The sequence below is a fragment of the Nicrophorus vespilloides genome, unplaced genomic scaffold (genome assembly GCF_001412225.1).
Source record: "Nicrophorus vespilloides isolate i.1.1-1 unplaced genomic scaffold, Nicve_v1.0, whole genome shotgun sequence".
NCBI classification, from domain to species: domain Eukaryota; kingdom Metazoa; phylum Arthropoda; class Insecta; order Coleoptera; family Silphidae; genus Nicrophorus; species Nicrophorus vespilloides.
In genome coordinates this window covers 113,400-125,047 of record NW_017096134.1, presented here as the reverse complement: position 1 = coordinate 125,047, position 11,648 = coordinate 113,400, and the positions used below count along the sequence as shown (strand labels likewise).

At 33.8% G+C, this 11,648-nt stretch overlaps 1 protein-coding gene across 3 annotated transcripts in view; it reads right to left on the bottom strand.

Moving 5' to 3' along the window:
- Nucleotides 1–11,648, bottom strand: part of LOC108569746 (inactive rhomboid protein 2) — a 37,463-nt gene that overhangs the window by 3,967 nt on the left and 21,848 nt on the right. For all 3 annotated transcript variants that reach the window (XM_017931418.1, XM_017931416.1, XM_017931417.1), the window contains 2 exons: nucleotides 549–1,019; nucleotides 254–488 (listed from right to left, as the gene is read on the bottom strand). In XM_017931418.1, the coding sequence (XP_017786907.1) occupies nucleotides 254–488; nucleotides 549–1,019 (706 nt within the window). The remainder of the gene's footprint in view (nucleotides 1–253; nucleotides 489–548; nucleotides 1,020–11,648) is intronic.

Sequence of the window (11,648 nt, the reverse complement as noted above, 5' to 3'; positions counted from 1 at the left end):
TTTTCATGTCAAATTAGTTTAGTTTTAGTTTGCGAGGGTTTTTACTTGGGTGGTAGAGTAGCACCGACTGACGTGCGCGCATTTCCAGGCCATTAAATAATTCAGAGTGAGCCTCAAACTTTTTATTCATGCCCAACTCTACATGCTGTTGTTTATTTTGTTTGTTTGTTTTGTTTCCCTTGTTGTTACGTATTTATATTTGTTTTTTTTCCTCTCAGCTTCAGCTCGGACAGAAATTATAAATTGGACTTACGGTGACCACGTAGGACAAACCGTCCCAGGTCATGCGAGCAACGGAGTCCTTGCTGCGACCCTCTTCCTCGGGGATCGGAGCTGTGGAATCGGGGACGTCGCTTGGACCGGGCAGAACGTCCGGCCTCTCCGTCGTCGTGCGTTTCATCTGAGTCCGTGCTCGTTGTGCTTCGGAAACGACCCGCCTCAGACGGGCCCCAGGTATTTGGTAATCCTCTTTCAGCGCTCCGTAAGTCCTATACAAGAAGAAACAAGGAATTATTAAAACTTTTTTGGGTCATCTCGGTTGGATTCACCTTGATGCCAAACGTTTCCGCCTGTCGAGCCACCGCTCCTGCTGACTCCTCTCATTGTCCTCGCACACTCCGAAGAACGTGGCCGTTTCGCGTTTGATGTAGTTCTTAATAACTTCCTTTCTGCTGTTGGAACGCGCCAATCTCGGTGCGGCATCCCTCGCGTAGCGTTCGCTCTGGCTGTATTGCACCCTCTGGGGTCGTTCCGCAGGGGAAACCGGAAGAGACACGGTTCTTTGTTGACGGTTCGGTGGATCGGCGATCCGGACGTGAACGGGCGGCGCCGCGGCGGACGCCTCCACGTTTTCCGGGTCATTGCAAACGGCCTCCTGGATTCCACTTGGTTGCTTGATCGGCTGAGGCGATTGTTGTTGCTGCTGCTGCTGATGCTGATGATGTTGCTGCTGCTGTTGCTGAGGTTGCTGCGTCTGCGACGATTGTCCCGGCTGACTTTGAGCATGAGGCGAAGGTCTCCTGCAAACACACAAATAACATTAGTAAAACCTCTATAAATCAGACATATTTTCAACAATTTTTTAACTTTCAGTATTTATATTAACAATCAATATTAGAAAAGAGTTGCCTTATTTGGACCACGTAAGTTTAGATTACTAATGTAGTAATTACGAATTGTGTTTTAACTTTCTGAAGGACCAGAAATTTCTAGACAACTGAATCAACATCGGTATGGTTTGGCCTACTATGATTCATCCTTTGACATACCAACCAAATTAAAGGATAATTCCTCTTGCCTGGACATGTTCAAAGAGTTAAAGACATAATTGATAATTTCTGTAGAACATCAACGCCAAAGGTATCTTCAATTTATCAATTGTCGATAAATTCAAATAGATGGATTCGAATTTCATATGATTATATGGATGTGTAGGAGATTGCGAACTTTTCGGATCGGCAAGAAGAAACGGTTTGCGTCGTCCTTGCTGATAAGCGAAAATAAATCAGTGCTTCAGTCTCCTTCGAATCGATTTCGTTTTTCTGTCGGTCGCTACACTCTTTTTTTTTTTGAGTCAGCTTTCCTCGCCACATTTCTTCTTTGTCCTTGCTTCCTTCCTTCCTCCACTCGGACGCAAGAGGCGACGCGATTTTAATTTAACGCGGTGCGATTTCTGTGTGTGTGTGTGTTGGTGTATATATGTGTATGTCGTCACCCTCCAGTATTAAACGCCGGTGCCGAGAATGGGGTTAACTGTGCGGAATTAATTTCAGGCGTGTGCTCGCAATCCACCCTCCAAAAACCACCCTCCTCCATTTTTTTTAAACGACCCCCCAGCACGAAATCCTAGCGTTCTTTTTTTTAAAATTTTAATTTCATTTTTTTTTTCCCTACAAGAACTCAAAGGATATCAGCGAAACTGCGATTTAATAAAGCCCAAGGAGGATGCGCATCGATCGCATAACTTTAATTACTAAGAGAACGTCTCGCCTGCCGTCCCTTCTACTTAATTATAATTATTATTATTGTAGTGATAGGAGTCTAGACTGACGTGATTCAAGGGTCGAAGGATGTAATAATCATATTCGTTCATTACGGATAGAAATTTCCTTTCATTTATTCGATCGTATTAATTAAACGAAATTTGTGTGTGTTTGGGGGTTATTTTGGAGGCTCCGTTTCGCTATTCGCTAATCCCTCGCGTCAAAATGATTCAGTGTATTTGCGCGACTTGAACGCAAATCCTGCTCCGCATGTTACAAATTACTGAAAATCTCAGGATGGAATAAACTTAACACAAATTAAAGCTTACAAATCCCGTGGATTGACTGATTACGGACATTTAACATGAAACTAATTCGACTCAAATCTGAACGGAAGTATGAAGATGGAATGCATATGTTTGTTTGACACATAATCATTTTATCACAGTCAAACAAGTATGATCCAAATATACATTTTCAATTATAACATTGTCAATATTTATTTGAGATAATTATATTTCTCCAATTTGGACCAAATCCATTCATTCTCAATAACTGATTTTGGTCTACCTGAAATTGCTACATATAAAGAGAAGACACACCACAATTCTTTATATATCTAAACCTTTCAATCAGATCTCTAACATATTTTGCTTGCAATGGTAATGGAACACACATATTTTCTATCTTTTAACATTGCAATGCACATGCTTTCAGGTCAAAAGCTTCGGTTATGATCCGTTTTTGCTGCTGCTTTTGTTGACCAGAGAGAGCTGTGATCCATTTTGCAGGACAGCCTGCAAATCGGATTGAACTCTTTCTCTCTCCCCCTTTGCGCTTGCTAGTTGATCACATAAGTCCGGTATCCTTTGATGTGGTTTAATAACAAAGTAAAAGTGCAATTATTTATTGCTTTATAGTTGCGTAATATTTTCCTTTGATTTTTGGGTGCTGTCAAAGTAATAGTAAACTAGATATTTTCCCCCTTGATCATTAATAGACTTTTGTTACTAAAGTTATTTTTTTGTTTATCAAATATGTTTTAATAGCAAATATTGATTATATGAGTTGTACATACTCAAACATATTTCCACTTATGTTTTGATTTTCGTTTTGTTGTTTTTATAAAATGTTTGTAATAATTTTTGTTTTCTATTTGTTCATTTAGAACAAAATTAAGGTTTTTTTAATCTTAAAATTTCTTATTTTTCTCTTTTGATAATCAATTGGATGTTTCTACTGTAGTTCTTTACTATTTGTTAAATTCTTTGCTGAAGATGTATCAAGTGTGTGTGGATTTATAACAGTAATTTATATGACCCAATGCACTTTGCTGTATATGGTAGATTTGCTTGAATTTCAAGTGAATTTCGTGTGGTTATAGTTGAAGGTATGAATGCAAAATTTATCGACAAAGTACAATGATATGTGTATTACGTTTATATGAAGTAAATGGTCAAGCGGAGCAGACTGTTAAACGAATAGTCCATTATGTGTGTATAGGTCTGAATGGGACACTGCTAGATTGCATAGAGCTATGGTTCTGGTAATGCGATTGCGGTTGTGCCGCATTGAAATAGAATAATGGATGGAATGGAGAGATCTGAGTGGAGAGAGAGAGAGAGAAAGGAGAAAGAAAAAAGAAATGCATAGTGCGGGAGAGGAGATGCAGTAATTCGGGTATCTGTTTTAATAATCTGGCAAATGCCGTGTGAATGGTGGCGGTGATGATGATGATGCTGCTGCTGCTGCTGCTGCTGCGACGGTGTGAATGGTGAATTAGCGACGCGTGATGATTATGGATATGAAACTGTAATTGGAATCGGCGGATTAAACGTGCCGAGCCATTCCACCCCCATTCACCCAGAGCCGTGTCCAGATAGATACATCCGCATTAACAATTAGATGATCGGTCCATTCGGAACCATCTGAAGCTACTTCGAGGATTAAACGTCGCGTGAAATTGATCATTTCTTCGCTCCGAACGTCGCAATTAATATTACCACCCTCTCTCTCTCTCTCACACATCCTGCAACGAAGCCTTTATGACTAATCGATGGAAATCGTTCGGACATCCTAATTTCGTGTTTCCTCCTCTCACATTGCAAAGTTAAGCCTCGGCTCAGCTTCAAAAGGATCACATTTATCTGAGCAAATCAATAGTATTTTATCATTGATTTATGTAATTAATCGCATAACAAGTGTAAGTGATTAGTGCTTTTCTATTTATCCAATACATCGATTTTCTTGTTTCCTTCTCAATTTGCAAAAGGAATCAATTCATTTGCAAATAAGTATGGCTTCAATCAATCCGGATTCACTATAGTGAAAATTTTAAAAGAAGATAAATTTTAATTGAGCAACACATATTTTTTTAGTCAAACCTCTTATTTTGTGCAGTTTATTTCAAAATCCTCGATTAGTCCTATTACAACCTGACTGGAATTTGGACGAAACCGTACTATGCGAGGAATTTCTATTATTTATTAATGTATTATATAATTATTCTTATAAAAGGTACAACTAATTACAGTTGTAATTATTATATCGGTTAGAAGCATTGATTTTTTTTTATTTTCTTTTTAACTTGCAAAATTCAAAACCTAAATGAGACAAAGCTTAAACTATCCGTAAAGTCTGCTTTTATAACTTTACAGAAGGTTTATGAAAACTTATTACACATTTTCTCAAACATTATAATTCATATCCAAATTGGATAATAACGCATGCTTTTACAATATTGCATTAACATTGAACTTACATTACATCAATCAATTTCCAAATAATTCATCATCTTGTAAATATTTGGCAAACCCAAGTGCAAAATCTTATAATATACCTGACATAATTACATAGAGGATCATACAGCTATAACTATCCGTTAAGTATGTTTTAATAACTTCGTACAAGTTGCATGAAAACTTATTATTGATTTTCTAAAGCCTTATTATTATAATTGATGTTCAAATTAATTACCTGCAATCTGCACACTTTAATATTTACATAATGAGAATTACGTAACTAAACGCAAACTTGTAAACGTTTTCTTGCTTAGTTTCAGATGTATCAACGCGTAGAATTTACAAAATATTCGCATTAAATTCGGAACGTGCAAGCAACTATAATTACATGTGTATATTGTTGCAAGTGAACGCAAACATTCTATATATATATTGTTTATTGTTGCAGTGCTGGATTTTCATTTTTTTTCCAATTTCGCGCGGATATTGCGAATTCCCCTCCGAATTAATTTCTATTTATTTAGCCCGAATTGATTTTGCGTGAATAAATAATATCATAATCATATTTTAATATTAATTTCAAAGTTTGCACTTTAATCTCATTCGTTTCACCCACAAAAAACTGTAACTTTATTACAGGTTAATTAAAAGAAAATATAAGTGTAATTATTTATTGAAAACGTTAATTAATTAAAACAATCAATTTTTGTAGAATATTAAGCGAATTATTTGAGTCTTTATTATTATTGATTAAAATTGACTAATTTTCATCAATTACGACCACATTTTATTTGGTATGTTTCATTTGAAATCAGGTACATTTTTATATGTCTTCAATTCAGCAAAAAAAAAGTATACAAGAAAATATCCAATAATTGTTATGTTAATCCAACGTATTTTGTACAAATATTAAGTAAATTGTTTGAATTTGTGAATTTGAAACAAATATGATACAAAGTACAAATATTAATTATCTTATCATAATTGCATAATTTGTTTATCGACTTCGTAAATTTGGAGAGGTGTAAAGTCTAAATTTGAATATTTTTAAATATATGAAAGTAAAATCAGATTTAGGACATTTTTCTGAAAATTTTCAAGCGTTTTGAGCAAACTACAAATCCAATTAAATTTATAATAAATTTCCTAAATTAGAAATCAATCAAGAAAAGTAGATACACAAAGATGTTATCAATTTTCTAAATTTTGAAAAGTCCATGTAATTAAGTAAATATTGTGTGAAGTAAAGAGTTCTGAGAGTTTTTTGTGAGATGGTTTTAGTGAGCCATATCTCATAATATATACGTTGCATCTTGTCAATCTATACTGCGACTTAAAGGTGACATAACGCTTTAAAAAAAGTTCTTTGACAGTTTTGTGTTTAGTGAATACAGTTGTCTGTTAGAGCTGTCCAAAATGGAGGTAAAAAAAGAGAAAATTCGACACATTCTTCAGTACCACTACGACCAAGCGGAGCAGGCGGCCAAATGTGTTATTTATGGACCCAATACAGTATTGAATGCAACAGCAAAACGTTGGTTCCAATACTTCCATTCTGGTAATATGGACGTCGAAGATGAGACATGCTCTGATAGGCTAATCATCGAAAATGTTGATAAAATCATGCAAATCGTCGAGTCCAGGAACTGAAGATTAGCTAGAAAATCGTTTGGAACCATTTGCATAAGGCTGGTCTCAAGAAGAAGCTCCATGTATGGGTGCCACACGAATTGACGCAAAATAACTTTTTGGGACGAATTGATGCCTGCGATTCTTTGCTGAAACGTAACGAAATCGACCCATTTTTGAAGGGGATGGTGACTGGCAATGAAAAATGGGTCACATACGAGAACATCAGGCGAAAAAGATCGTGGTCCAACCGCGGTGAGCCGGCCAAAACAATCGCCAAGAGAAGGGAAGGGAATCCTCCATTATGATATGCTACAATCGAGCCAATCGCTCAATTCGGACCTATACTGTCAACAACTGACCAGATTGAAGCAGGTTCTCGACGAAAAGCGTCCAAAATTGGCCAATAGGAAGTACACATCTTTAAAGACGCGCCAGAAGCTCCTAGAGCTTGGATGAGAGGTAATATCGCACCCGCCGTATAGTCCAGACCTGATTATCACCTTTTCAAGCATTTGCAAAATTTTCTTGATGGTAAAAAACTAGCCTCAAAAGATGCGTGTGAAAATGAGCTGGTCAAGTTTTTTACCAATAGAGATTTCTTCAATCACAACATTAAGAAATCGCCTTGAAAATGGACAATAGTTATCGAAAAAACGGCACATATTTGATTTAAATTCGAAAATTCTAACTTTGTTAATTTCATCGTCGTAATAAAGAAAAAAAAGCCTCTGAACTATTTACTTCATCCAATATTATTTCTTAAATTATAAATTAATTGAAAAATTTATGTAACAAAATATGATAATGTATTTATTGAGCTGAATTTAACGTGTAAATAGGAATTAATAGCAACATTTTCGTTCAAACAAACAACAAATTCGATTCGCATGTTAATTGCATGAATAAATGTATTAATTTAAATTAATTATATCTCTGAATGATGCAAATGAAAAGCTACAACGTATCATTCGCAATAATACAGCTTAATCCGTTTAATATCCATTCGTTTATAAAACACCATTAATATTATTCAATTGTATGCATTATTATTTTGAATAAATATAATTCACGGTTGATAAATTCATGCTTTAATTATGTTACATTTCTTTGAATTTATGTAATTTTTTCAGAAGCAAATTTTGTATTTACTTTTTTTTATAATTTTATTAATTAATGCTGCTTTATAAAGGGTGTCCCAAAATTAACGCAAGATTTTAATTAAATAGAAAACACAGTTTTTAGTCTTCAGATTGTGATTTTGTGTTTGTTAAAAAGAACTGTGTTTTCTATTTAATTCAAATCTTGCGTTAATTTTGGGACATCCTTTATAATTAAGTAAAAATAAATGTTAAATTATGTTAATATTTAATATTTTCAACTGTAGATTTTGTATTCGTTTCTTGGATCTTTTAACTTTATTAATTTAATAATTAATTATATAAAATCAATAAAAATATCTTAAAAATCTTAAAATTTCTTCAATATTTTAAAATGCATCGATTGCATTCGTTTCCTAGTATTTTTCAACATATATATTTTTATAATCTGTAAAATTGTGTTAAAAGTTATGAATTTGAAAAAAAAAAATGGTTATTTCTGCATAAATAACATTTGTTTCAATAAATCAAGTGATATAGAAATATCGAAAATAAATTAATAAAGTATAAAGTTGTTATAAAATTGATTTAGATTAGTGATTCTCAAACTTTTTGGTCCGCGACTCCCTTTTGGACATAAAAAGTTTATGCGACCCCCGAAGAATGGGTATGTGTAGAAAAACAACCAAGATTTATCTGTCATTAATTTTTTGCGGCCCTCCAAACATTTTACTTTGACAATCACTGATTTAGATCAAGTCTGTTTAACAAGTAATGAATTGAAACATAAAAACTGGTAAGAAATAACGTGCATAGTACTTTAGTCCGGACTCTTTGAAACCGGACTAATCAAAGAACTAAACAGGTACAAAAATAAATCTTACAAAAAACGAGTTGACTGTGTAAAGGAAATTATATTTTCTTTTATAAATTATTTATACATTCTCAATTAAAATTAGTTTTTTTTTATAGTGAATCCGGACTAATCAAAGCAATCGCACTGTGCGAGGTATTGCATTAAAATAAAATTAAAAATTTACATTGTAATAAACTGAAACGTTTTCATCATTGTAGATTTTAATAACATTTTCATTATTAATATGGAACGAAATTAAATGTACTTTCCTTTTCTGTACATCAAAAGAACACGACACGGAGTTTTTGCTCTTCATTTATGTTTGACATGCTGATGGGTTTCATTACAAACTAATGTTTTATTCTTCAGACAAAACGGTGCGTTTTGCTTTTGCACAGATAAAATACAAGAAGAAGAAGAAAAAACAGAAGAATGTTGATGGGGGGGGAGTGGATAAGCTTGGAAACCTCAAAGCCATTCAAGAGACGCCCTTAATACAATACAGGAGTCTTTATATCCTCGTCAAAATGACATTCGAGGACGGGGTGGAGGAGTAACGGCGGAGGGCAACATTTATCCTTTTCATAATTGAAAATGTTGTATGTCGGAGAGCATTGTTCGCGATACGAGTAATTGAAAAAAAAAACGGAACTCGCGAAATAACAAGATATCGAGTAACTCATAAAATAATAAATTCAAAGAGTAAAAAAGTGTATGAAAGAAAAATACAAGCTGAAACGGCGTACGGTTCGGAAATAACAATATTGATTGGCTTATATCCTATTAACTTTGTCGTCGCGAGATTGAAACGAGATGAAAATGATGAAAAGAGATCTTTGCTTATCCGGATTGGAATTATCCCATATTTTTTGTTTGTATTGTAATCGATATTTCTCGTAATTGGGTTATGTAATGTTAAAATTAACAGATAGATGGATTTTTCTTCGAAAAATCTATCAATCTTTCGAAGTAACTGTAACAGAGTCTCTGCCACTTGTAAATGTCTGGACATGACTCTTGCATAATGCCGCCACTGAGGTTGTTTTTTTTTTGGCCTGCGTCGTGGAGAAGTTTTCACTATTAATCAAACTCTTGTGCAAAACACTTTTGAGCAATCAACGTACAAAAGAATACGCCGCAAAAACGGGACCGGCAAATATACATTTCGAGGATCATTAATTCAGGCTTTTCCTCGAGATTCTTGTAATACAAGATAATTGTTGGGAATGAAGCTAGGAAACGACGGTCGTACATCAACCGGAGAGTGATCGACTGACGTTTTATGAATTTCTTCAACAAAAGTTTAACATCATCGATAAAACTACAAACTCATTCGAAATTTACACCCTTTTACAAGAAAATAAAGTTTTAGAAATATACAATTAGTTACATCAGATAATGTATCCCTTAAAAAGTGAAAAAAGATAAATTCATACTCCAAAAAAGAATACCATAAATACACATATACTATTGATATCCCAAAAAATGAAAAATATCAAATTAATCCTCCAAAAAACGAATAAATGTTTTACAAATAGATCCCCCAAAGAAAAATTAAATATCCTCCAAATACATCACTAAAAACACCAAATTAATTCATGAACAAAGGAATAAATTGAAAACAACAAATTCATCCTCCAAAAACAACGAAAAACACCAAATTCGTTCCCCAAAAAACGAAAAAATGTTTACAAATACGTGGGCTCTAACAAAAGTTCACTTAGTTGGCGTTAATAGATTTGTTTTTGAAAAACAAAAGTTGTTTCTCAATTTGTTAAAGTCTAACGATATTTCATGTCAAATTTCAAGAAGATCGGTAAGAATGGATAGGAAAAAATTCAAGATTAGTTATGTAATGTTGGTAAAAATTCCACCTCCAACACGGCAAAAATTTGTTTTGCCATTCTCTAGGGATTTGGCAAAATGCATCATCCCATATGACCATTTCCAAGTGATTACGCCCGAAATCTTTCACCGACGAAACAAATGTAGCCCTGGTGAAAGCAACAATTAACGAAGATCCAAGAATGACACAGGAAATGGTAGATGATGAACTGGGCTTGAATGCCATGGCTGCAACGAGAATATTAAGTCATCTCTTGGGCTACACGAAGAAATCCGCTCGATGGGTTCCACGAATTTTAAATGACGACCAAAAATCATCAATAAAAGTGATGGTCTCAATTTACTTTACCAGTGCAAAAGTGGTAGCTGCTAACTGGCCACTGAAAACTGGCCAGACGGTAACTGCTAAGTGGTATAATGAAACTTGCTTACCACAATTTTTCAAAAATTTGTTGGGAAACCATAAAAAATGGGAACTTCAGAACGCTCACACTGCTGGAAAAAAACCAACAACTTTCTTGCGCTCTATGGCGCTCAATGAAATTTTCCCAGCACCTTACTGTCCAGACCTAGCGCCGTGTGATTTCTGGTTGTTTCCGAAAATTTAAAAAAATGAGAGGAAAAGTCTTCAGTTCTAATGAGGAGATCATTAGTGCAGTTAATGTCGAACTTGAAAAGCTCAAAAAAGCCGATTTCGAAGAATGTTTTTGAAAGGTGGCTCTACCGGCTTATGTTGAGAAATTACAAAAGGATGAAAATTAAATGTATTAAAATAAAATTGTTTTTTTTTTGTTTTTTTTTTCAGCCAACTAAGCGAACTTTTATTAGACATCACTAAAAACACAAAATTCATCCCTGAAAAAATGAATAAATGATAAAACACCAAATTAATTCCACAATAAATGAAAAACACTAAATTCAGCCCAAAAAAATGACAAAATGTCTAATGAATATATTTTTATAAATACTCCATTAAATAAATTCTTCCCCTAAATAAGAAAAATAAAACCACAAAATTCATACCCCAAAAAAGTTTTACGAATACCATAAATACACATATACTATAGATACCTCGAAAAGTGAAAAACATCAAATTAATTCTCCATCAAACGAAAAAATGTTTTAGAAATAGATCATTAAAAATCCTGCAAAAAATGAAAACATCGAAAAACACCAGAAAATAAATGAAATACACCAAATTCAGGCACCAAATAATGAAAAGATGTTTACAAATAGATCACTAATAGTACCAAATTAATCCCTGAAAACATGAATAAATGAAAAAACACCAAATTAATTCCACAAAAAAAATGAAAAACATCAAATTCTGTCCCGAAAATAGTTTTGTCTGAATATATTTTATAAATACTCCAACCAAATAGAAAACTCCTTTAGGTTTAAAAAAAAACATTTAAATTCGATTCACAAATGTCAAATAACATTACACAAATTTGCTTTCAATGTTGATTTGATTCCAACTCTTTTTTTCGCCACT